At 47.6% G+C, this 24,315-nt stretch overlaps 1 protein-coding gene across 1 annotated transcript in view; it reads right to left on the bottom strand.

The window, feature by feature from the left end:
• SH3KBP1 (SH3 domain containing kinase binding protein 1) overlaps positions 1-23,245 on the bottom strand; it is a gene marked incomplete in the record, with an annotated part of 339,832 nt that extends 316,587 nt beyond the window's left edge. The window contains 1 exon segment of the mRNA XM_034755713.1: positions 22,964-23,245. Within this exon segment, the coding sequence (XP_034611604.1) occupies positions 22,964-23,021 (58 nt within the window).
• Positions 23,246-24,315: the final 1,070 nt, after the last annotated feature.

Raw genomic sequence — 24,315 nt, 5'->3', positions numbered from 1 at the left:
CGGTGATGTCAGTTTTGCCTACAGCATTTACAATTTCACTCTCCCAGTTTTCCAACAGCAACCTGACAGCAGCAGCCCTTGGGCCTGTCAGATTGGGCACAGAGGATGTACAGTACAATATCACAAAGAGGCAAGGCTTCATCAGGCCCAACTTAAAAAAAAAAAAAAATCTTAGTTGATGCTTACTGGGCATGCTCAGAACTGAGTTTTCAATAATTTATAGCTTTCTAATCCAATTATTTCTCCTTGTCTCAAAAGACAATGTACATCTTCTTAAACACTCTTGACATGTTCATTTTCAACTTCTTGTCTTTTCTGAGTTATATGAAAAAGTGACAAATTTTACTTTTCATTTGCAAAAGGAAAAGCGCAGTTTTTCAGCCTCATCTCTCTCAAAATGGTTGAACAGTCTGTCCAGTTTTCTAAAACATTTTTAAATCACTTTTTTGCTGAAACTAAGCATAGGTATCTTCTACCATCAAATATATTGTTTTGAGAAGTTATAAACTGATGAAAACAGAGGTGTTATAATTTGACACTGGTCTGGCAATCTTAACTATCACACTATCAATTAATGGAGATTAAAATTACAATCCTGTTTGTGCTGAAGTGTCTATCAGGACCTAGACTTGCTGTTAAATAGAAAGAAAATCTGCAACTTTCTTGGCTCCCCCCATATGCAAGTATATATGTGTTCAACAGATTGGAAATATTCAGTGCAGTGCCGTCCCCAATCTGGAAGTACTCAGTAGGCTTTCATTACAGGCCAGATACAAACAATTACTACCAGAACTGCACATACACTTGATTTTCAGGCAGTGCGCTTGCTATTTTGGTGCAGAAGCTAGACTAACTTTTTAGTCAGTCTTGAACTACAGCAGAGCAAGACAATATTTAGTTTTAATCTCACCTTTATGAACCAATGCAACAGTAAAATACCCTAAGATTCAGCTCTCTCTGCTATCCTTCAAACTACAGTGACATAATAATGGACAAACATAAGGAAGCCATGGCAGAATACTAATTAAATATAACCTGTTTAATTATGGAGGTGGGAGCGGATGAAGGGTCCAAGTACCTGGAAAAAGATTTTTAATCAAACAACCATGCCTACTAGTATGAGATTCTACTTTTAATCATGAAAAGAAAAATAAAAAGCTGCATCTCTTGTGCTCTTCATGGCTTTCTATTTCTAGTACTACTAGCTTGTTCTTTGCTTATTCAGACTTGAAAGAATATTGATGTACAAAAAGGAAATGCTCTTTTAGCTACTGGATACAGGGACTCACCTACTCACAGATTCCAGCGAAGTCTTGGGCAAATAAACCCAAACCATCACATCAGATAGCATGTTGAATCTGAGGACTAAAAATCTTTCCAAATGACAGTTTTAGAATTCAAGAGGCAATCCTGAAGGACGAAGTTCTAGATGGTATCTTTACTGCCTCTAGTCTTCCCGTTCAAATCAATATTTACAGGTAATTTTGGCTGGCTATTAAGAAATAAGGAAAATTGGTGGTAAATATTTTTTAAAATAGTATTTATAACAGAACAACTTATGTGCCGCAGCCATTAACTTTGCTCTGGCCTTACTGTGCTCTGAAGCAATGTCAGATAGGCCTACTTGAGGGGACTCAGCAAAACAGGACTCTTCCATTATGGAATTTATTTTTTAAGAAAGTCTCTAGCCTACCAAAAAGGGGCACTGCTTTATGGTTAACAATCTTCATGCCGAGAGAAGACGACATGGATCTAATGGAAGTTTGTTTGTGGGGGTGGCAACTCCCCAGGAGGCTAACTCCACCTGGGGAAACAATCTGCTTACTTTCCTAGAGAGCCCCCATGTCTTCTGCTTAAAGCTTGAGGACTGTTGCCCAGAAGAGTGAGCTCTTGCCCAGAGGCAAATGGATGGAGTCCCCAAGTCCTAAGTGAGGAGTTACTGTACACAAGGTAGTGACACTGTGGAGTTCTGTAGAACTAGAGTATGCACAAGATGAGGCTATGCAGCCCTATTATACTGCAAGTCATGTCAGGAACATTATCCAGATCCATTCACAGCTTCTATCCTACTGACTGGGGCAGAGTCCCAGGTGCTGATAGAGAGGGCATCCATCCTGAGCAGTGTCTTTTCTTAGTCTCTGGCCTGGAATAGTCTCCAAAGACCATATTCTCCAAAGATCAGGGTTATGGGTAACTTCTGCTAGCTGCAGAGGCTGAAGGCTACAGAGGATAAACAGAGCTCTGACTAACCCCTCATTACCCACCCTGCTTCTCCATTCCCTAAGCTTCTGGTTAGATTTTACTATCAATCCCCTTGGGCAAAATGTTTCTGGCCTTCAAATGACGTGGAAAAGTAACTAGAGACCTTTTGAGACTTCAACAGATACTTTCTAAGAATGAGGCACTTCTTGTTGCTTGGTTAATTGGAGCCAAAACCAGTGTTCTAGTCAAACAGCATTGGGGGACATCTTTATCTGTTCCTAGTGGTAATGTATTTAAGTGGCTTTGCAGGGAGAGACTGTCAGGTCTTGCAGAAAAATGGTAAATGGCATAAAAACTGTAGCTAGAAATTTAACTTAAAAGTAACATTCCAATTAACAGTTTTACATTCTGCAAATTGGCAAATGTTTGTGCTTCAGCTATAAGCTCTGCAGGCTCTCAGGGGCTAGTTCCACCAGGAAACAGCAACTAGCCCATAATGCAGCAAGTCCCACTAAGCAGGACAACTCAAAAGACAGACTGAATAATATGCATTTCCTATGCAGTTCAGCATTCATTTTCAAGATGCTGGTCCTGATCTTTACAATGTTAAATGGGCAGCTAGACCAAAGCTATCTAAGATACTTCCTCTGCCTGCCCCAGCAGCTATGATCATTGATCACCAGGAACCCTGTAGCTTTCCCCAGGGTGAAGCCCACAGGGGCAGAGGACCAGCAATTCTTAGAAGAAGTCAGGACAGTCTACAAGCAAGTCATAAGGCAAGACCTGTAACTTCACAAAAGCCTTTTACCAATAATGGAGCAACAGAATGACCCAGCAACATTCTTCTGAAACACAACCACCTACGTGATCCTACTCAGGTAGTGGCTAACAAACGAGAAGGAGAGTGTTCAGGTCTCTTGACTGGCAGAGTTAAATATGACCTATTTACATATATGACACCCCTGCAGTACCAACGGCATAGACTCTTGGCTGGGGAGGGGGAAAATCAGCATAATGCCAAGGAAGAGAAGCCAACTGAGGCTCCAAGTACTCCTCCCACAGTCTCTGATTGCATAGCAATAGTGGTTCAGACATACCGTTGCTGACTCCTGTACCATGTGTCTTCAAAGACTTGGAAAACAGGCTGATACCTCCTCTAGAGCAGGTTCCTGTGCACCCAATACTAGGGAGTCACAACTGGATCGTGCAGGTGCTATCGGAGGGAGACTTCTGAGGGTAAAACAGGAGAGATGGAATGATGGAGAAAAGATGAAGGGCGGGAATGGAAGGAAGGGTGAGCTTAAAAAGACAGAGAATATGGAGAAGAAATAAGGTAGCACACTCAGAGGTGTCTGAGAAGGAGAAAGTGAGGATTGGGTGCCCAGGAGAGGAAGGAAGGCATCTGTGTGTTTAAGGAAGAGAGGGGGGAAAGGAGGAGTGATTCCCCAAGGGAAAAAGGTGTGCAGATATGCATATAGGAGGCCAACGGTGAAAAACTGTTGCTTGTGTCAGGGGAATGGACCATGGTAACAAGGAGAACAGTCTGTCCAAGCTTGTTTTAGTAAAGCTTTAATCCCTGCATAAAGTAGCAAAACTATAATGTGCTGAAGAACAAAATGCTAAAAGTCTCACCTCTGCCTAGGAACTGCCTGGAATCCGCAACCTCAGAAAGTACCAGATGGCAGTCCAGGACTCTCTAGCTGGCATCTCTGAAAGCCATTTATCCCAATTTTCCATGGACTTTAGCCAAAACCTCAATTATCAGATTAACAGGAAGTCCTGTTTATGGCTACTTCACATTAAAAACTTGCAGTCTTTACAAAAATACATGGCACGTTAACAATGAATCCATCTGAACAATTCTGACATGTGTGAGACAAAAGAGAACAAAGAATTTTCAAGTTGATCTAAGTGGCCAGGCAAAGTAAAACCGACAAAAGTATGTCAACCCTAACTATTTGCATAGGGCTACCATACGTCCGGATTTTCACGGACATGTCCGGCTTTTTGGTCCTGAAATCCCCGTCCGGGAGGAATTTCCAAAAAGCCGAACGTGTCTGGGAAAATAGGGAGTGTGACAGACCCAGACCAGTGGGGTACAGGAGTCTGGTAGTGGGCAAATATACCGGTCACTAGATGAGTAGTTTTCTGTTCCCTGAGTGATCAGAGCAGGGGCTTCACTAGAGTAATCAGGAACCTGCTAGAACCAATTAAGGCAGGCAGGCTAATTAGAACACCTGAAGCCAATTAAGAAGAAGCTGCTAGAATCAATTAAGGCAGGCTAATCAGGGTACCTGGATTTTAAAAGGCGCTCACTTCAGTTTGTGGTGTGAGGAGCAAAAGGTGCAAGGAGCGGAGAGTGAGTGCTGCTGGAGGACTGAGGAGCACAAGCGTTATCAGACACCAGGAGGAAGGTCCTGTGGTGAGAATAAGGAAGGTGTTTGGAGGCGGCCATGGGGAAGTAGCCCAGGGAGTTGTAGCTGTCATGCAGCTGTTACTGGAGGCACTATAGACAGCTGCAGTCCTCAGGGCCCTGGGCTGGAACCCGGAGTAGAAGGCGGGCCTGGGTTCCCCCCCGAACCTCCCAATTGACCTGGACTGTGGGTTCTTCCAGAGGGGAAGGTCTCTGGGCTGTTCCCCAACCCACATGGTGAATCTCTGAGGCAAGAAAATCTACCAATAAGCGCAGGACCCACCAAGATAGAGGAGGAACTTCCTCACAGGAGGCATGGTAAGGGGACCCCAAGTGCGAGTGGCTGCAGCAAAACTTACAACTCCCACAATCTGCCAATCTGCTGGGGCACAGAAGCGGCGGGCAGCATCTGAGCATACAGCCGCCTCCTCCCCGGGCTCCAACTTTCCCGGCTCCCGCCGCTCTCCACCGCGCTCCGGGGCCGAAGCAACTTCCCCAGTGTAGCAGCAGCCGGAGCCCAGGGGGGAGAGGGGGCCAGGAAGGAGGAGGAGGAATGCGGGGTGCTCAGGGGAGGGGGCGGAGTTAGGGTGGGGCTGGGACCCCTGTGGAGTGTCCTCTTTTTTCAGTGTTGAAATATGGTAACCCTATATTTGCAATAGTTTAACATATTCAACTGTAGCTGCAAGAGAGTGATCACTGCTACTTAATGGTACTGGAGACTTCTGCAGTTTGATGGCAGGTCTTTCTTCAGAGCAGGAGAGGAAGCAAACCACTGCAGTCTACTGTAAGCAGACTAAACTTAAAGAGTTGTAACACAAGAGGCAGCAGCAACTGTGTTTCTCTCATCTTGATTTTTAATTCTTGGCTTTCTGTTGCACAAATAAGAACTGTTCCCTCACTTGCAATATAGAAAGCTGTGTCCAAGGTATGCTCTTTCATCATGCAAAGGCCATAATGTGTCAACCTTGCAACCTCATCAAACACAAGCAAAGAAGAGGAAGTGAAGGATAGTTCTCTCCCATATTAGACCTTCAGATGGACATATATATCAGATCATAATACAAACACCAGGTTAAATCTCTTCTATAGCTGAATGGGAGGGTATGTGAATCAGAGACTAATTGGGGAAAGCTGGTGAGACTTAAATTGACTGGCTAATATCCACCCAAGTTCTCAAGGACTCTGGACCCACATTGCTTAATGAAAGAAATGTAACTCTGTATTTTGAAAACATTTTATTAAATCCATAAAACAAAAATAAAATTGAGAAACCTATCACTGCTACTGCTAGTAATACTGAACTCAGAATGAAAGCAATACAACTATGAAAACAAAGTCAAATCAACAATAACAAATAACTGATCTTTATAAATTCTAAGACAGGATCTATGAAGATGGCTGTCCATTTGGTTATGAATTCCAACTAAAGAACTCTACCCAAATCAATTGAATCTATAATTTGGCTGGTTTGATACCGAATCCAAATTATTATCTAATATCATAACCACAAACTCAGCCAATTATAAAACTTCTTCCACAGAATTCAATAAATTCTTGTATGGTGGTTAATCCTTTCCTCACTCCATGTCCCTTCCCTCCCCTCAGAGATATCAAACAGATTTAAAAAAAAAAAAAAAAAGCCTTAAAGGAACAATGATAAGCTTAACAACTTTTGCTTGGCGGTTTACAGCTAACACAGCTTTCAGTTTCTTAGTACCCTTAAACAAACACATTTTAATTAGTACATTTCAGAGACTATGTGTAGGGCTGCCTAAACCTGGGGAGACTTTCTTTCCCGTGCTTTCCCCGTGTAGTCTGTACAGGTACTCTTAGGGTATGTCGATCGATCTATCGGGGATCGATTTATCGCTTGTAGTGTAGACACGATAAATCGATCCCCGATCGCTCTCCTGTCAACTGCTGAACTCAAGCTCGGCAAGAGGCGAAAGCAAAGTCGACGGGGAAGCGGCAGCCGTCGATCCCGCGCCGTGAGGATGCGAAGTAAGTGATTCTAAATCTATCTAAGATACGCAACTTCAGCTACAAGAATAGCGTAGCTGAAGTTGACGTATCTTAAATAGATTCCCCCCTCCCCTAGTGTAGACCAGGCCTTACACACAGCCATATTTTCATATGTTACAATTAGGGAATAAAAGGGGCTGGGACACCTCCCAGGTAATAAAAACAAAAGACAAACATAGAAAAGGGAAAAACATATTAAGATAACGGGTTCACAAACTCTTCAACTCTCATTGTCTTCTGGACTCTCATGGAGTACAAGCTAGACCTGCAGTCCAGGAGCCAGACAGTGATGCTGTTGGTTCAGAGCTTCTCACTAGAAGGCCTCCTTTGGGTGCAGGGAAAGACTAGTCAAAGACTGAAGTGGGCTGGTTGTTGATGTCATGACTTTCTCTCCCCACCATGAGGAGTGTCAGAGATTCTGAAATGGTCCTCCTCCCCTGGTAGCTTGTAGACCAAACAGGGAGGCTTCATATGGTTTGCAAGCTTTGCCTCCCTTCAAGGCATTCAGACAAATCAGGTGTGAGGCTTACCTTGAAGCCATGCAACTTGGCCAATCAGGTTAAGATTAGATCATCCTTAGCTTGTGTCCATTTGGAAAAGTCCTGCTTATGCCAACAGCTTTTAAACTGTGACTATTTCCTCCCTCATAAAAAAATTAAAAATAGAGAATACCAGACCACTTTTGAGGAAGCTGGCATGGCCTTGTCAGCCTCATCTTGAGATTATGTCCAATCTACAGAAAGTTTGGCAAAAAAATCCTTTAAAACAACTGATTAAAAAGATCACAGCAACAACCAGCCATTTAACATTCATCCATCAGCAAAATTAAACAAATGTGAATATCTTATGACCAGATGTCACCATTCTCCTTGCAAAACAATTTAGTAATTTTATATTTAGAAACTAGAGCACATGTCAAACAGCTTATCTTTTAAAGTTTTCATCTTGATAAAGCAACAGAGGGTCCTGTGGCACCTTTGAGACTAACAGAAGTACTGGGAGCATAAGCTTTCGTGGGTAAGAACCTCACTTCTTCAGATGCAGGTATATATCAGTGTGGAGATAACGAGGTTAGTTCAATCAGGGAGGGTGAGGTGCTCTGCTAGCAGTTGAGGTGTGAACACCAACGGAGGAGAAACTGTTTCTATAGTTGGATAGCCATTCACAGTCTTTGTTTAATCCTGATCTGATGGTGTCAAATTTGCAAATGAACTGGAGCTCAGCAGTTTCTCTTTGGAGTCTGGTCCTGAAGTTTTTTTTGCGTAAGATGACTACCTTTACATCTGCTATTGTGTGGCCAGGGAGGTTGAAGTGTTCTCCTACAGGTTTTTGTATATTGCCATTCCTGATATCTGACTTGTGTCCATTTATCCTCTTGCGTACTGACTGTCCAGTTTGGCCAATGTACATAGCAGATAAAGATAAACTTGATAAAGTTACGTTAAAACCTCAGGAGGAAACCCATTTAATAAAAAATAATTAAGATGATTTCTATAAAGTCTATTTCCATTATGTTGTTTCACTCACAGGGGCTGAAATCCCAGCTACTCACTAAGAGCTAATATGAACACCACAGAAAGGACTAATGGAAATGAGGAGGAAAATACTTACAGAAATTAAATGAAAAGACAAAGGGTTTACCACAAGCCAGTGGTTTAATTCATTCCAAGGCCCTGAGTATAAATAATACCCCCCACTGTACAAGTCCCTAATGGATAAAAATCCAGTCAAGTTATCAGTGTGTTAAATGATCCTAGCCAGTGGCAAAGCAGAAGCAGCAATTGCATACTAGATTACACATTAGACTCAAACTGAAGTTGATGGTTTATGCAATCACAGGAAGTTGGTTTTGCACTGTATATTTAGTTCAAAAAGAGAAGATTTTGAACTATGTGTGTATTTATATTCCAAGTCTTGTGTTAACCTTATCTGAATATTTCACAAGTTTGTCTATATGGAAATAGAGTAAAGCATGCAAAAAGAATAATACTGCCATTAGCAACTGGATACAGTATAAAATAAAGAGTTACTAGTTAAAATAAAAATTCAGTAAAAGTTTTCATTTGGTTTTTTTTTAAGGTATATAAAATACAAGTCCTAATCACTGCCCACTACAAACTCCTTCAGTGAATGAAAGTACAGGTTTATTCTTTTGAGATATCAGTATTTCATTGATGGCTAAGAAACATCATACAAACTAGTAAACAAGATTTCCTGAACTCTAAGTAAACAGAGGACAAACAAAAACAAAACACAAAACAAACCACTTGAACAGTAGGCTCCATCTATCATAGCAAACCACCACAGTAACTAGACACAAATTTTGTCGCCTCTACAAGCTGATTATATATCTATGGTCCTAATTCTGCCCTGACTTGCAAACCATGCTACCAGTTCCCACTGACATCTCTCTACATGGAATAAAGGAACCAGCTCCAAAGGGAGTTGCTTATCCAACACATACTAGGACTAATCTAATTGGACACAGCTACATTGCAACTAACATTGAAATTACTCCACAAGAAGCTGGAGGACAGCGTGAGAAGGAGACAGCAAAAGGGAAAGAAAAAATGCCAACATTTTCTCTCTTATTTGAAATATTTCTAGTAAAATTCAAGGGAAGAGCTCAAAATGCAGTTTTCTACACTGAGTTTATAGATAAGTGGAGACCAGGAATAATTTCTCAAACGAAATAGCAGTTTTCTATTTTATGTCTTCCCTGTACCTAGAGAGAAGAATTTTAGCATAGCAGTGATTTCTGATCAAAAGTTCTATATATTTCCTAATCCTAAAACAGATATTAACAGAAGCACAATTCTAAGTGACACAGTGGAAAAGGAACTGCTTTATGAACTATTTGTCAGAAATACATGGCCATCTTATTTCATCATCATGGGCATTTTTTTTTTTTTTTTTTTTCCAAGTCAAACTCAGATTTGAAGGGAAGAAAAGTTGAGACACCAATATTTGTTTTGCCTTACAGACTTTATGTAGCTACTGCTACTTGAATTCCCCAAGACTTCAACTTCCACTGATCCTCATCTGTTATCATTTACAGGGAGGAAAGAACACACACACACACATACACACACGCTGTATTTACTAATAAAATTCATGACTATCAAACTGCAATATTGTATATTCTCTCTCACATATTCACAGATTTAAAACGTTTAACTTTTTCCCACTGGATATGAAGCAGACACTCACCAATTACTTTCACACAAGTTGAAGCAATTATCTGATTTCCCTATCGCCCCCCCCCCCATACTGTATTGCTTTTTTTAATAGAACATTAACAGTATGGAATGCACAAAGCCTGCTTTCATGTTCCCCCAAAAATACCTGTTCTTGGTTCAGATTTTTGTACTCTAATTTTAGACACACAGTGATAGGATCTCTATAAAAACCCATGATATAGTAAACCGTGATCTAAAAACTGCCATAGGGACAATAGAAATTCTAATTTCTCCCTCCCTCCCCACAACCAACAGGGCACAAATGCACCTTAACATTTGAGAAATGAAAGTTCAGCTGCTTATTATATACAACTGTAACTCCTCCTTTCCCCTCCCTACACATGGCCGCCATTAAGTAATGGCAGTCAGAGTCAATGTATTAGCCACAAGGTCAATGATGATCTGCTATATGAATTCTGGCACACACCTGTTAGAAATGTTACCTTGCTTAACTCCGATATTTGTCAAAAAGCTTCTTGATAATAATCAGGAAATAACTATTACAAAATAAGTAATTTGAGCAATGTTTAAATGCCTTCTAAAATAATAATTGTTAGCAATAATCTTACACTTCATGAACAGTATAGGAAGAAGTATATGATCACCACTGCTAATAAGAGGTAGTAAGAGAAGGTTGTTTATTGTTGGCAAAAAGGAGAAAAACCATTTTAATTATGCCATATTTTTTCTTCCCATTCTGAATAGAGGACACCTCATGATGTCTGGAAGGTCTAAATGGAACAGTAACCACCACACCATGATTTCACAGCTATGCATCTTTGTCAGGCATATGGACCAGTAAGAATGCAATTGTTTTACCCCCAGCACATCTGCAAATTATCCTCTTCTTTCTCACTTACTGACTTTGAAGCAACAGTTAATACACAACCCTATGATAACAGTGGGGGAGGGAGAAGCGAAGCGATACTCATGGAGGATACATCCTGGCATTAAAAAAAAGTTGTGCAATTAGAAATCATTCTCAAAAGAATACGTATGTGGTCCCAAACGATTAGCTAAAAATGCACAATTTTATATCTTAACTTCAGAATTCCTAGGTATGTCTTGTATCGTTTAAAATATAATTTGAAGGCACGCAACCTGGAACAGGCTTTTGTGAGAAGGGTTGTAATTTCCTGACTTCTGGGAGGAAAGAGAAGCGAGTTACTTTGCAGCTTTTGTGTAATACTTCCAGTAGATCTATGAACTTGACCTTTAATACATCACCATGCTTAATATAATTTATGAAAATGTCACATGCAATGAAAGGAGTTCACAAATGGTGTACCAAATGCAATGTACCAAACTACTAAAAATATGTTTTTGAACAGCTCTAGTTCACCTGGACTTGTCAACAACCAATCTCACAATGACTTCAATGGAAGCAAGACAGGGCTCTAGATAAGAAGAAAACAGTACTAGAAATTTGGAAGCGGACAAAACATTAAAAAAATGTTATGGGAGATTTTAATATAAAAATACTATAGGGGATGCAGGTAGTTAAGGTTGCTCACACTTCCCATTAATAGGACGGTGACAAAGTCAGGTTTTCCTCCTTATGTTGTACGTGAACCTATGTGAGTCTTACTGTTTTGCATGAATGCTGTGTGTATCTCAGTTTCCTGTGTATTACACCAGTGCTTAGATGGTGGGAATAAGGATGTGTGACTTTTGCTGAGAACCTCAGGGGCAGGTGAGGTAGCTCCTGCTGCCTGCACGTAAGCGATGCTGCCCTTCATAACCTGAGAAGCAGGAGGAGGATGCAACCAGGTGACACTTTTCCTAGGAAGCGAGACAAAAGACCAGAGGAGGAGCAACAGGACAGGGGCCAGGGAGCTGGAAGCATGTCAGTCTCAGCTGCCTTGAGGCCCAGGAGGAAGCTCAATGCTCTGGATCTGGGCTCCCCTCCCCCAAAGATGGACTTTACTGAATGTTCCTAATTTCTATGCTAGCAAGCTGTGTTCTATGCTGTGTTTCTGTCGACTAATAAACCCTTCTGTTTTACACGCTGGCTGAGAGGCATGGATGACTGTGAAGTTTGGGTGCAGGGCCCTTTGATTTCATCCCATTCAGGCAGACTTGTTGCGGGAAGTGCACGGTGAGAACAGGAGTACTGAATGCTCCGAGGTAAGACCCAGAGAGACCAAAGTCATGTAGGCTGCTTGCCATGGCAACAGCTCCAAGAGAAGAGGCATGTTAAACCTGAGTCCTGATTGGCTTCACTTGGAGCATTTCCAGAGCATTAGCACCGATTTCTTCTGGTGCTGATGAGTGCTCGACCCCGCCTCTGCCCCGGCCCCACCCCAACCCCACCCCTGCCCAATCCCCTCCCGCCCCTATTCCAACCCCTTCTTCAAAGACCCTGCCCCAACTCCACCCCTTCCCTGCCCCTATTCGACTCCTTCCCCAAATCCCTGTCCCGGCCCCGCCTCCTCCCGAGCGCGCCACGTTCCAGTTCCTTCCCCCTCCCTCCCAGAGCTTGCTACAGCTGTTTGGCTGCTACAAGTGCTGGGAGGAAGGAAGGGAGGAGCGGAGACGCGGTGCGCTGAGAGGAGGAAGTGAGGTGGGGGGGTGGAGAGGGGAGGGGAGCTTGGCTGCCAGTGGGTGCAGAGCACCCACTAATTTTTCCCCATGGGTGCCCCAGCCCCGGAGCTGGCGCCTATGAGCATTAGCCCTGTGACTCCGTGACAACTGGTGGCAGGGATGGTACCAACTGCACCCTGTGGGCAGAGCATCCTGCAGTAAGTGACTGGGGAGCAGTAAAACAAAGGGGGATTAGCGAGAGACAGGTGTGCTGAAGGCTGAGTGAGGTGCGGTTCCAGGAGGTGGAGCAGCCTACGGCTTAACCCCCTGAGAGAGATTGTGACCCCTGAGAAGGGCTGCCACACTGAAGGGAATTCCTCCCAGGGACTTTGGGGAGCCGAGAGAGCACAAGCCTGTGAGCCTGTGACAACAGCAAAGAGATGGCCTATAACTCAAGCTATGAGTCTGTCATGGAGGTCATGGATTCAGTGACTTTCCATGACCTCCGCAGCGGCTGGTGCTGGCCCAGGGGCTGCCCGAGCCAGGCAGCCCCCGGGCCAGCAGCAGCAGTTTGGGTGTGTGGGAGGGGGCTCAGGGCTAGGGGCAGCAGGTTGGGGGGGCAGCCCCCCTGCAGCTCCTAGGCAGCAGAGAGGGTCTCCGCACTGGGTGCTGCCAGTGCCCACAGGCCCCATCCCCGCAGCTCCCATTAGCTGCGGTTCCTGGCCAATGGAAGCTGTAGCAGTCAGCACTTGTGGCCTAGGAGCTGCAGGGATGCGGAGCCAGGTAGGGAGACCCGCCAACCCCCCGACCCCCAGTATCAGCAGGAGTCCTGGCAACATGCCGCAGCTGAGCCCCCTTCTCCCGCAGCATCAGCGGGAGTCCCAGCTGCACACCGTGGCCCCCCTCTCCCTCAGCACCAGCAGGGGTCCCGGGTCACCTCGACTCCCTCCCCCAGCACCTGCGGCACGCCCAGACTGCCCCCCCAGAACACCCTCGCCCAAGTTTTAGTCACAGTAGGTATTTTTAGTAAAAGTCATGGACAGGTCACTCGCCCGTGAATTTTTGTTTCTGGGCCATGATCTGTCTGTGACTTTTACTAAAAATACCTGTGACTAAAACGAAGCCTTACCTATAACCATCTCCTTAAAAAGCACATTGTAGAGCTTTGCAGGTGGAGAGACCTGCTCATTGGAAAGCTCACCAAGGTGCATCTTTCTCAGGTGGAAGAGGATGATCGCTCTAAGGAGCTGGTTCCTGACCCAGGGTCAGAGGCCCGTGAGAGACAGGGAAGGCATAAGGCAGAACAGCAGGAGGGACAGTGGCAGCATGAACTGGGATGGCTGAGCTGAGAGGCAGGGGACCCGTCCAGGGCTGAATGGGGATGGACCACGGGTTGCCAGTTTGGCAGGGAACTTTGACACTAAATTACTGCCCCAGGTTAAGGAGGGAGGAGGCTGTCTCACGGCCTTTGGGAAGGCAGGCAATTGGAACCTGGCTGACCCTGCAGAAAGGCTCCGTTGTCTAGCCCCCTTTCTGGGTCCCAAGGCCAGAGCTGTTTAGCCAGATGGGTGGAGTGGCAGATTGGCTCCCACTCCTGGCCCCAGCATATGTGTGTACTCTCCTGGGCTCAGGCTCCTCAGACCTCCCGTGGGAGTGGAAGATGGTGGACAATGGGGAGACATGCCTGTGGTGGTGAGATCCTGGGACAGAGAAAACTGTCGTCAGGCTCCGGGTGGTGCAGCCTCACCAGATGCTGCAGGGCTGTGTGACCTGGGTGAAGGTCCGAGGGATGAAGCCACTTGCCCTGCCTATGGCCCAGATCCCTGTGCAGACGGGGTCAGGCTGGCTAGTAGTTGGGGCTCTCCAAGATATCAGCTTTGATGTGGATGATAGGGGCATGACTGTGTCTCTTTGGGACAGGATTCAGGCCCTGTTCCTATAACGGCCAAGGATTCAAGTTTGAATCTAGGGAACCAATGGGCTAAGACTGAAGTGGTCAGTGTAAATGCAAATGTCCTGGCTGACAGGGAGGAGGAGTTGCTAAGGTGCCCTGACTATCTGTATCCAGACCCTTGAAGCTGAGTGGGACAGAGAGATGCTCCTCGGCCCCTGCCCACAGGGAGAGGTGGCTCACACTGTCTCTGAAGATGTTGTGACCAAAGTAGCAGGCTCACTGCCTGCCCTCACTGGGACAACAGGGGCGAAACTGAGCCCGGGAGGGATCGGAGACCTCCGCTGAGTGTGGAGAACCACAGCCAGGGCGGGACAGCTGCCAACCAGGGCTGCCTTGTCCAGAGGCGCAGAAGGCCCCAGTGAAGGGGGAAGCAGCTAAAAAGGTGCTGCTGGTGACAGAAATGCCTGGTCAGAGGGTGACCAAGATGAAAATAGTGGCTTTTCATCAAGAGAGCCCGAATCCCAGCATTCCAGTCTGGGGGACTGTGACCACAGGCAGCGAGCGGGAACTGGTTTCACTCCCGACTCCAGCCGCTGAATTCCAGACCGAGCTGCGGAAGGACCCCTCCTTAGAGAAGCTGAGGGAACTTGCTGGCAAAACCCCTTGGGGAAGGCTTCTGGGAAAGATTCCTGTGGTAGAAGAGATTCCTGTACTGGGAATGGGCTTCCCCAGGGGAAGTGGATCTATGGGGGATCAGAAGACAGCTAGTGGTCCCCCAGAAGTACTGCCCACAGGCTACTGTACCTGGCCTGCAATGCGCTTTTCTTGGGACACCAGGGAATCCTGTGCCCCAGGCAGAGGCTGCTACAGAACTTTTACTGGCCCAGTCTTGGATAACATCCAGCAGTACTGCAGATCCTGGGACCCCTGCCAGTCAGTGGGGAAGGCCCGGGACAAAGGGAAAGCAGTCTTGAGATGCCTGCCCATCAGAGGAGCCTTTTCAAAAGGTGGCTATGCACATAGTGGGGCCCCTCAGCAAGGCAACCCGGGCAAAGAAGAAATACATTCTGGTGGGGGTAGATTTCGCGACCCGTTACCCAAAGGCAGTGGCTCTGTCCTCTATCGAGGCAGACACTGTGGCAGATAAGCTGCTGACCATTCTCACCTGCCGGGAGCTCCTTACAGACCCGGGGTCCAATTTTATATCAGTCCGGCTCCTGTACTTGTGGGAGAAGTGTGGGGTCCAGCACACCTGCCTCAGCATATCATCCTCAGTCCAGTGGGCTGGTAGAGAGATTTAATGGAACCCTGAAAACAAAGCTGAAGACTTTCATGGGCCAGCATTTGCAGGACTGGGACAAGTATTTAAGTCACCTGCTATTTGCATAAAGGGAAAAGCCCCAGGAATCCATGGGGTTCTCTCCTTTGCAGTTGATGTATGGGAAGACAGTGAGGGGACCCCTGGACCTGGTGAGGGACGAATGGGAGAGGAAGGCCTCTCCCGATGGAGAATCAGTGGTGGAGTATGTATTGACTTCACGGGAAAAGCTCACTGAGCTCATGAGTCTGGTCAGGGAGAACCTAGCCAGGGCCCAAGGGAAGCAGAAAGTCTGATACAACTGCTGAGCCTATTGGGGGGGGGGGGGAAACCAGGTGGTGTTTCTCATCCCAGTGAGGAAGAATAAGCTACAAGATGCCTGGGACACGCCCTTTAAGGTCATCACACAGCTGAATGGGGTGAAATATGTGGTGGAACTGTCCAATCTGAGCCACTGAGGGTACCATGTCAACATGATAAATCCGTACTGTGACAGGGAGAGGCTGGTACTGGCTGAGAGTGGGCAGTGGGAGGAGAAGGGGGACGATCCTCTGGTGGATCTCTTCCCTGAGACTGGAGCTGGCCTCTGGCTGGAATCAATTCTCTTCTCTGCCCAGCTAATCCTTGTCCAACAGGCAGAGATCAGAGCGGTGCTGCATTCCTACCAGCAGCTGTTCTCCAGACAGCCTGGGCCTACTAACTTGGCTGTTCACTGAGTGGGGACAGGAGCCACCCGTCTTGTCAGGTGTCCCCCATTCAGAGTCAGTGGGAAAACGGCCCAGGCCCTGGAGAGAGAGGTCAGAGACATGCTGGCTTTACAGGTGATCCAGCCATCCATCAGCCACTGAGCCTCACCCATGGTGCTGATCCCCAAGACAGACGGGTGGATCCGATTCTGTGTGGACTATCGGAAGCTCAGTGCCATCACCATGTCTGGTGCCTGCCCCATGCCTAAGCCTGATGAGATCCTAGACAAGTTTGCGGGGGGTGACTTGATACTTCACTACCAAGAATCTCACCAAAGGCTACCGGCACGTGCCTATGGATCCAGATGCCAAGTTAAAACTTGCTTTTGTCACCCCTTGGGGCTATATGAATTCCTGGTCCTACCTTTCAGCCTCAAGGAGGCACCGGTCACCTGCCAGCATCTGGGGAATCAGTTACTGAGGGGAATGGAGAATTTTACCCTAGCGTACATTGATGATATGTGTGTCTTTAGCCAGACTGGGGAGGAACATGTGTCCCAGGTGAAGAGGGGGCAGGGTCACCTCTGGGAGGCAAGACTAGACTATAAATGCTGGGAAGTTCAAGGTGGGGATGGCAGAGACGCTGTACCTAGGCCACAAGGCGGGGAGCGGTTGCTTAAAGCCAGAACCAGCCAAGGTGGAGGTGATCAGAGATTGGCCCACTCCCCAGACTAAGAAACAGATCCACGCCTTTATTGGGATGGTTGGGCACTGCTGGAGGTTTCTGCCCCACTTATAGCTCAGTGATGGGGGCTGACAGGGAGCTAATGATAAGGGTAAGCCAGACAAGGTGATCTGGACCATGCAGTGCCAGAGGGCTCTCTGTGCGCTGAAGGAAGATCCGGTCAAGGGCCCGGTGCTGGTAAACCTAGACTTTGACAAATGTTTTATGGTGTTCACCAATGCCTCAGACGCAGGGTACTCCTGGTTGGAGGTACCGAGCCACCCTCCTCGGTGGCTTGGTACCTCCCCTCCTGCACTCTCCTTCCCCTTGCAGGATGTAGGAGATCGTCCTCTCCTGGTCTTCTTTTGTGCCACTTGGCAGGTGCTGGGAATGGGGATCAGTGCCGGTCCATCGACGGTACTGGTGGGGCTCTCCGCACCAATGCTGCAGTGCTCAGGGCAGAGTCGGACCTCAACTGCTCTGGTGCCGGAGTTAGAGCTGGCTCCATTAGGAACACTTTGAGACAGATGTCTCTCTCTTTCTTGGTATGAGGTTTGAAGGACTTGTAGATACAGCACTTGTCACTTATATGCGACTCACCCAGACACCTTAGACAACTGTTATGCGGATTGCTGACGGGCATTTTTTTTTTTTTGAAGCAATGGCAGGGCTTAAAGCCTGAGGACTGGGGGATGTCCAGTCCCGAGGCTGAGTCCTGTTCGGGACTCACCAAGTAAAATGCACTAACATGCTATGGAATAACTATTTTACAAGAAAAGTTTGTAACACTGAACGAAGCGAAAAAGCTAGCTGAAGCAGCAGACATTTCAGCACCGTCACTGGTGGCAAGAAGAAACTGAGGGTGGAGGGAAAACAGTGGTGTCCTTTATACTGCAGCATGTGCATGCCACTCCAGAGGGCGCCAGAGCCGGTCCCCTACAGCAGGGGTGGGCAAACTTTTTGACCTGAGGACCACATTGGGGAATAGAAATTGTATGGCGGGCCATGAATGCTCACAAAATTGGGGTTGGGGTGCAGGAAGGGGTGAGGGCTCTAGTTGGGGATGCAGGTTCTGGGGTGGGGCTGGGGAATTTGGGGTTTAGCAGGGTGCTCTGGGCTGGGACCGAGGGGTTCGGAGGGTGGGAGAGAGATCAGGGCTGGGGCAGGGGTGCGGAAAGGGTGCAGGTTCTAGGGTGGGAATGGGGATGAGAGGTTTGGGGTACAGGAGGGTGATCCGGGCTGGGATCGAAGGGTTTGGAGAGTGAAGGGGATCAGGGCTGGGGCAGGGGGTTGGGGCCTGGGGAGAGGCTCAGGGGGCGCAGGCATGTCCCTTCTCTAGCTCCTACGCGGAGGCGCGGCCAGGCGGCTCTGCACGCTGCCCCACCCGCAGGCATCCCCCTGCAGCTCCTATTGGAGCGCCGGAGGGGGCCATTAGAGTGCCTAGGAGCCGGAGCAGGGCCATGCCGCGGCTTCTGGGAGCCATGTGGTGTGGCCCTGACCCTGCACCCTGGCTGGAGCGGGGCCGAGCCACATGGTCCAGCCCTTGACCCAGTGCCCCGGCTGGCTTAAAACGGCTTGCAGGCCAGATCCGGCCCACGGGCCATAGTTTGCCCACCCCCGTCCTGCAGCTACCACTGAGGGGAAAAGCTTCCAGCACTGGTGCATGTGGCAAGCACACACACCTAATATGGAATGGACATGAGCAAGCACTCGAAGAACGATGCCTCCTTTCTGAATCCCTCCAATGTGGGGGGGAAGGGGGAGAGAGACAGCATACAAGCGCACTTTCCAAAGGTGCACTCTGAGATGAAGTAGAGTCCATAGCTCCCTATACTGAGTGGCTGGGTTCTGAGGAAGGACGTAAAGCTGCTTCCATCAACAGATGTCAAAGCCTCACCTCTCCAGATTTCTTGGTCCTAGTCTTGAACCCCCTGGAGATCAGACACTTCTCTCAAACGTGCCCCCTTCCAAACACTTTAAACAACGGGCTTGAGGGTCACTGGCTGGCATAGACTTATTACAGCCAGACAATACTTAAACCTTCGGAACTTGGGCATGCCCCACTACTTGGTGTCGATGACACTATTCAATCCAAATATGCAAAAATAAACAAATATAAAAACAATACATGTAAACTAACACTACTAATCTAATTATTTACATTTTTTTGGAGAATGATGAGGCATACAGGCTCTGTCTACCTTCCACAGGTGGGGCGAAGGAACTGAGGGAGGGTTGAGGGCGGCCCCACCTCTTCATACCATTGGTTATCAGCATGAGCATGTGGAGAGTGCATGCACCACCCTGAGAGGTACTGACAGAGATTTTTTTTCCCATAGCTTCTGTGCACTGAGTGAGCACATACCTAAAAGTGGAATGGATATGTACTATCACCTGAAGAACCTTAATTGTGTCATTTCCTAACTTTTCAGCACTTCACTTTATGGACCTTAACATTCTTTCAATGTGTGCGGCGGGGGGGGGGGGGGAGGAGCGTGTGAGTGTTGGGGAGGTTGTTTTCTTTAATGGAGCATATACATACAATAAGGAGCCCAGCATGGGACAGATTCGAGAGGGATGTAAGATGGCGTCTAACATACACAGATTTTCAAAACACAGAAAAGATTCAAAACACATAATGTCAGACTCAGGTTTGTTTTTAATAATTGACAGACAAGATTCACAGCCTAGGATTTTATGTATTCATATATAAATACAGTAGAACTTCAGAGTTACAAACATCAGAGTTACGAACTGACCAGTCAACCACACACCTCGTTTGGAACCGGAAGTACACAATCAGGCAGCAGCAGAGACCAAAAAAAGAAAAAAAGAAAATCTAGTACAGTACTGTGTTAAATGTAAATTACTAAAAAAATAAAGGGAAGTTTAAAAATAAGATTTGACAAGGTAAGGAAACTGTTTGTGCTTGTTCAATTTAAATTAAGATGGTTAAAAGTAGCATTTTTCTTCTGCATAGTAAAGTTTCAAAGCTGTATTAAATCAATGTTCAGTCATAAACTTTTGAAAGAACCACCATAGCATTTTGTTCAGATATGAACATTTCAGAGTTATGAACAACATCCATTCCCGAGATGTTCGTAACTATGAGGTTCTACCATATCTACATTTTCACTAAGTGCAAAGCCATCTGAATGATGGAGCTTACCTATTCTTTCGTATATGTAGAAAATCTTTAAATTGTCAAGTTAATTTTTAAAACTCACATTTTCATCTTGAATCTGTGACAAATACATAAAAAATTCACCTTCAATCTGTCAATACCTGTGCTTCCCTATATAGTTTGTTTCATTTTTTTAAGTGGTACTCATAAAATTAAAAGTAAAGATATTGACAGAACTGCAAAATATCTCCAATCTTCTTTTTGGCCAGGGAAAGAGAAATCTGAATGAGTTACTGTGAGTTCAGAAAAGAACTATTAGTAATATGAATGACCAAAATGAGATATGATAGAGCGCGCACGGGTACAAACAAATGTATGAACAAACCATCATGGATGGGCAGAAAACTCATCAGAAAAACAGTTTCCCTTAATTTCAGACTGGCTTGTAGATCACAATCTATGGCTCAAAGGAAAGTTACTTCATGTTGCTTCATCACTTCTTCTAACCTCCTGCGTGGGCATGCACAAAAAGGGAAGGCCAAATATTTTACATCAGAGAAAGAGCTTATCCTTATTCACCACAGCTTGGTCTCAGATATGAACACCACATACCTTTTTTGACAAGTGGCTGAATGAAACACTGGGGTCTAAGCAAGACTGATAGTAGTGTCCTGTGGCAGTTAACTTTTTATCAGAATAGAGACATGGCAAAGAATAAACTATACTGAAAAACTGAATAAGAACAGAAAAAAAAGGTTTCTGAGCTATTCCCAGATGAGCCCAGCAGGCGAGTCACACCCCATATTGCAGAGAAAGGCCAAAAAACCCAAACCTTTCAATGTCTCACCAATCTGACCTGGAGAAAAATTCCTGCCAGATTTGGGGATGGGAAATCAGTAAGACCCTGAGCATGTGAGCAAGATACAGAGAATCCTCTTATTGATGCCTGGCTGGTTTGAGCATTGGCCTGCTAAACCCAGGGTTGTGAGTTCAATCCTTGAGGGGGCCATTTAGGGATCTGAGGAAAAAGTCTGTCTGGGAATTGGTCCTGCTTTGAGCAGGGGGTTGGACTAGATGACCTCCTGAGGTCCCTTCCAACCCTGATATTCTATGATCTATGGTGTATCTCCTCAGAGCACAGATCCACTCGACGGGGTGTCCCGGCTTCCTCCCTGGACAAGCTCTAATGCTTCAGAGGAATACATCAATTCTACATGGGGGACTGGGATGGAAACTCTCCCTGGCCCCTGCAGATGGCTGGCTGAAGCCCTGAAGCATGGGATTTGATTACAGCCAACTAATTTAAAAAAAAAAGTGTGTGCTTAATTTCTTGTTACATATTTTTGTCCAAATTCATTTGTTACATTGCAGGGATGGACATTACACCCAAGATGCAGCTCTGCTTATCCATTCTTTAAAAAAAAAATCTCAATTACAGCACCATATTAATATCATATTGCAGATTGGGGAGTGCAACCCTTTACCACTGAATACAGAAATGGAGATGAACACTCTCTGTACATGAACAGCAATGATCTAATCCTACATAGTCTTCTAAAATGCACCAATGAAGTGAGGTGTTCTGGGATGTTGGCCTACTGTCAACCAGCAACTGAGCTCAGATCAAAGCAACTGAATCTGTTCCCACGACTTCATGCACTTCATTTTGGACTGCAGGACTAACTGAAGTTCAACAGCAAAAAGCTGGTGCTTAATCTTGTGTATCTTTGTGCATTACAGTAATTGTGCATATTTTCATATACATAAGTATATGTAGCATATACTTACATAAGTCTCAAGTAGCAGTAGTGATTTGTTGATTTTCAAACAAATTACCAAATATCACTATAGATACAGAAAACTGGGTTATGCCTGCACATGTAAGCAACTATATCTGCTCACTGTAACTGACAGGATACAGACACCTCAAAAGGAGAGCTAATGTTGACACCATCCTATCTGCTCTTTGCCTTCACTGTACACAAAACGGGGTGGCAATATAGGAGAGAAAACTTAAAAACTAGCTTTTAAAGTACATTTAACCACTTCCCCACGCCTAGTTAAAACCGCTGATCCTAGCCCAACCACACATGCAAGAGTTTGTGCGCACACACGGAGAGTCTATAAAACACCGTGGCACAGGTTCTCCTTTGTTGCCTTATTTCACGTATTCCTCCCCAATCTATAAAATGTATGTGTGTGACACACACACACACGGAGCACTAAACAGATTGGATGGATGCAACAGAGTCTGGCCCTGTTCAGGAGCGAGCAGGCTTGGCCCATGTGTGCGCCTCTAAGCCAGCCAGAGCCTGGCACTGCTGTCGCCCCCGCCTCTCTTCAGCTCCACGCTCAGCATAATAAGATAATTCACCCCCGGGCTCTACGGGCACAGCAGGGGAGCCTCCGAGCAACCCCCACCCGGAGGAGGCTCTTCCTAACACCTACAAACTGAGCAGCATGACTAAGTCTCGCCTTCCGCCAGCTGCCGCGCTCCTCACTAGCCCCAGGTACTGAGCCCACCCCACGGCCGCCGTGTGCCGGTCTCCCTCCCGGACAGCCTGCGCCTGGCTGGATGCACTAGGACTCGCAAACCAGACGCAGCTTCTTCTCGAAATCAAACGCGAGCCGCCCCTGCCGCGCGAGCTGCTCGGAGGGTTAACGCGGCGGGAGAGCGCGCAGCGGTTTGCAGAACCGACCCTGGGAACAGCCTGGCGGGGCTGCTCGGCTCTCCGCTCCGGGGCTGCAACGTGGGGCAGCGAAAGCAACGCCTGGCGCCTGAGCGGCCCCCGCCCGCCCCGCCTGGGACATGTCAAACCTCGAGCAGGCCTCTCAGATTTCCTGTCTCGCAAGAAGGCAGCAGCCGCTGCACTCATCAGCTCGGCTGCTCGAGCACCTCGGCAGGAAAAGTGCAGCTCGCGCGTCCAGGGCCCCCCGGCTCTGTTCTCGCTCACACTTCAGCCTCTCGAGCCTGCACTTCACCCCCTTGCCGGCAGCACAACGGCGGCGGCTCCCGCAGCAAACACAAGCCAGCTGATTAGCCGGGGAAATCGCAAACGTGTCAACCCAGCTCGCAATCCCCATCCGCCCCAAGGGGATGGGTCCCCCCAGCCCTTCCCCTCTCCTCGCCGCCCCAGCCCCTGGGCTGCACAGCCACCGTCACCCTGTCACTCCGCCTCAGCCGGGAAAACCATTAGCGAGCGCGTGAGCCGAAGGGGGAGAGAAAAGGCAGCCGGGGAAGCCGGAGAGCCTCCAGCACGGCGGGAGACAGCAGCCTCCTGATCTCTACCCCGCACCGGCCAACCACCCAGCCCCCGGCTCGTCCTGCGAAAAGGAAACGCCCCCTGAGCGCCCCTCGCAGCGCCCCTCGCTCACACTCACCCATGGATGTGGAGCCGGGCTCTGCCCGGCAGCGGGGACAGGCTGAAAGTTTGAGACGGCGGGACAAGCCGCGGGGACGGGAGCGAGTTAAAGCCCCTGCTCGGGGGTGGGAGCCGAGCGAAGCGGAGGCTGCTGATTGAGGCAGTCGCCCGCCCTCTCAGCGCCCGCTGCAGCCGGGCTGCGTGGTGCTGCTTCTCGCTAGCGGCTCCTCCGCTCTCATCGGCATCCAAACCGCAGAAATAGGACGAGGCGGGGGGGAGAGACGCAGTTTCCGCAAAGAACCTGGGTCCCCGCTGCTGCCTGCGCTGGGGTCAGGCAGGCTCAGGGTGCAGGCTCGGCGGGCGGTTGCTTATGGGCGGCGACTCCCCGTGTTGGGCTCCGCGTGTGCAGCAGGGCAAGTGTGAAGCCGGAGCTGGGTCTCCCCCCGCCCCAGGCGCCGCCACGCTGGGCGCTGCCCCCGCAATCAGCGGCTCCGCTCGGCAGGAAGTGTCGCGAGAACGCGCCACAGCCCGGCCGCACCGCCTCGGCCCCGCGCTGCCCGCAGCTGCGGCGCAGGAAGGAGGGAAGGGGGCTGGTGACCCTACTGAGACACAGGCGAGAGGCGCAGGCGTGGGGAAAACTCAGCTCCCAGGGTCCGCCTAGGGATGCTCCTCCTCCCCCCTAGGGACATTTGGAGGGGAGAGAGGGAGGCAGCTTTCGACTGTGAAACGGGGGAGAACAATAGCAGATCTAGTCTGTTGCTAAACAAAACTCCACCACAGGGCTGACCATGCCCTGGCCTTATAGCCA

Source organism: Trachemys scripta, chromosome 1, assembly GCF_013100865.1.
Source record: "Trachemys scripta elegans isolate TJP31775 chromosome 1, CAS_Tse_1.0, whole genome shotgun sequence".
NCBI classification, from domain to species: Eukaryota; Metazoa; Chordata; order Testudines; family Emydidae; genus Trachemys; species Trachemys scripta.
The sequence above is the reverse complement of the archived record's forward strand: the minus strand, read 5'-3'. Positions and strand labels throughout refer to the sequence as shown.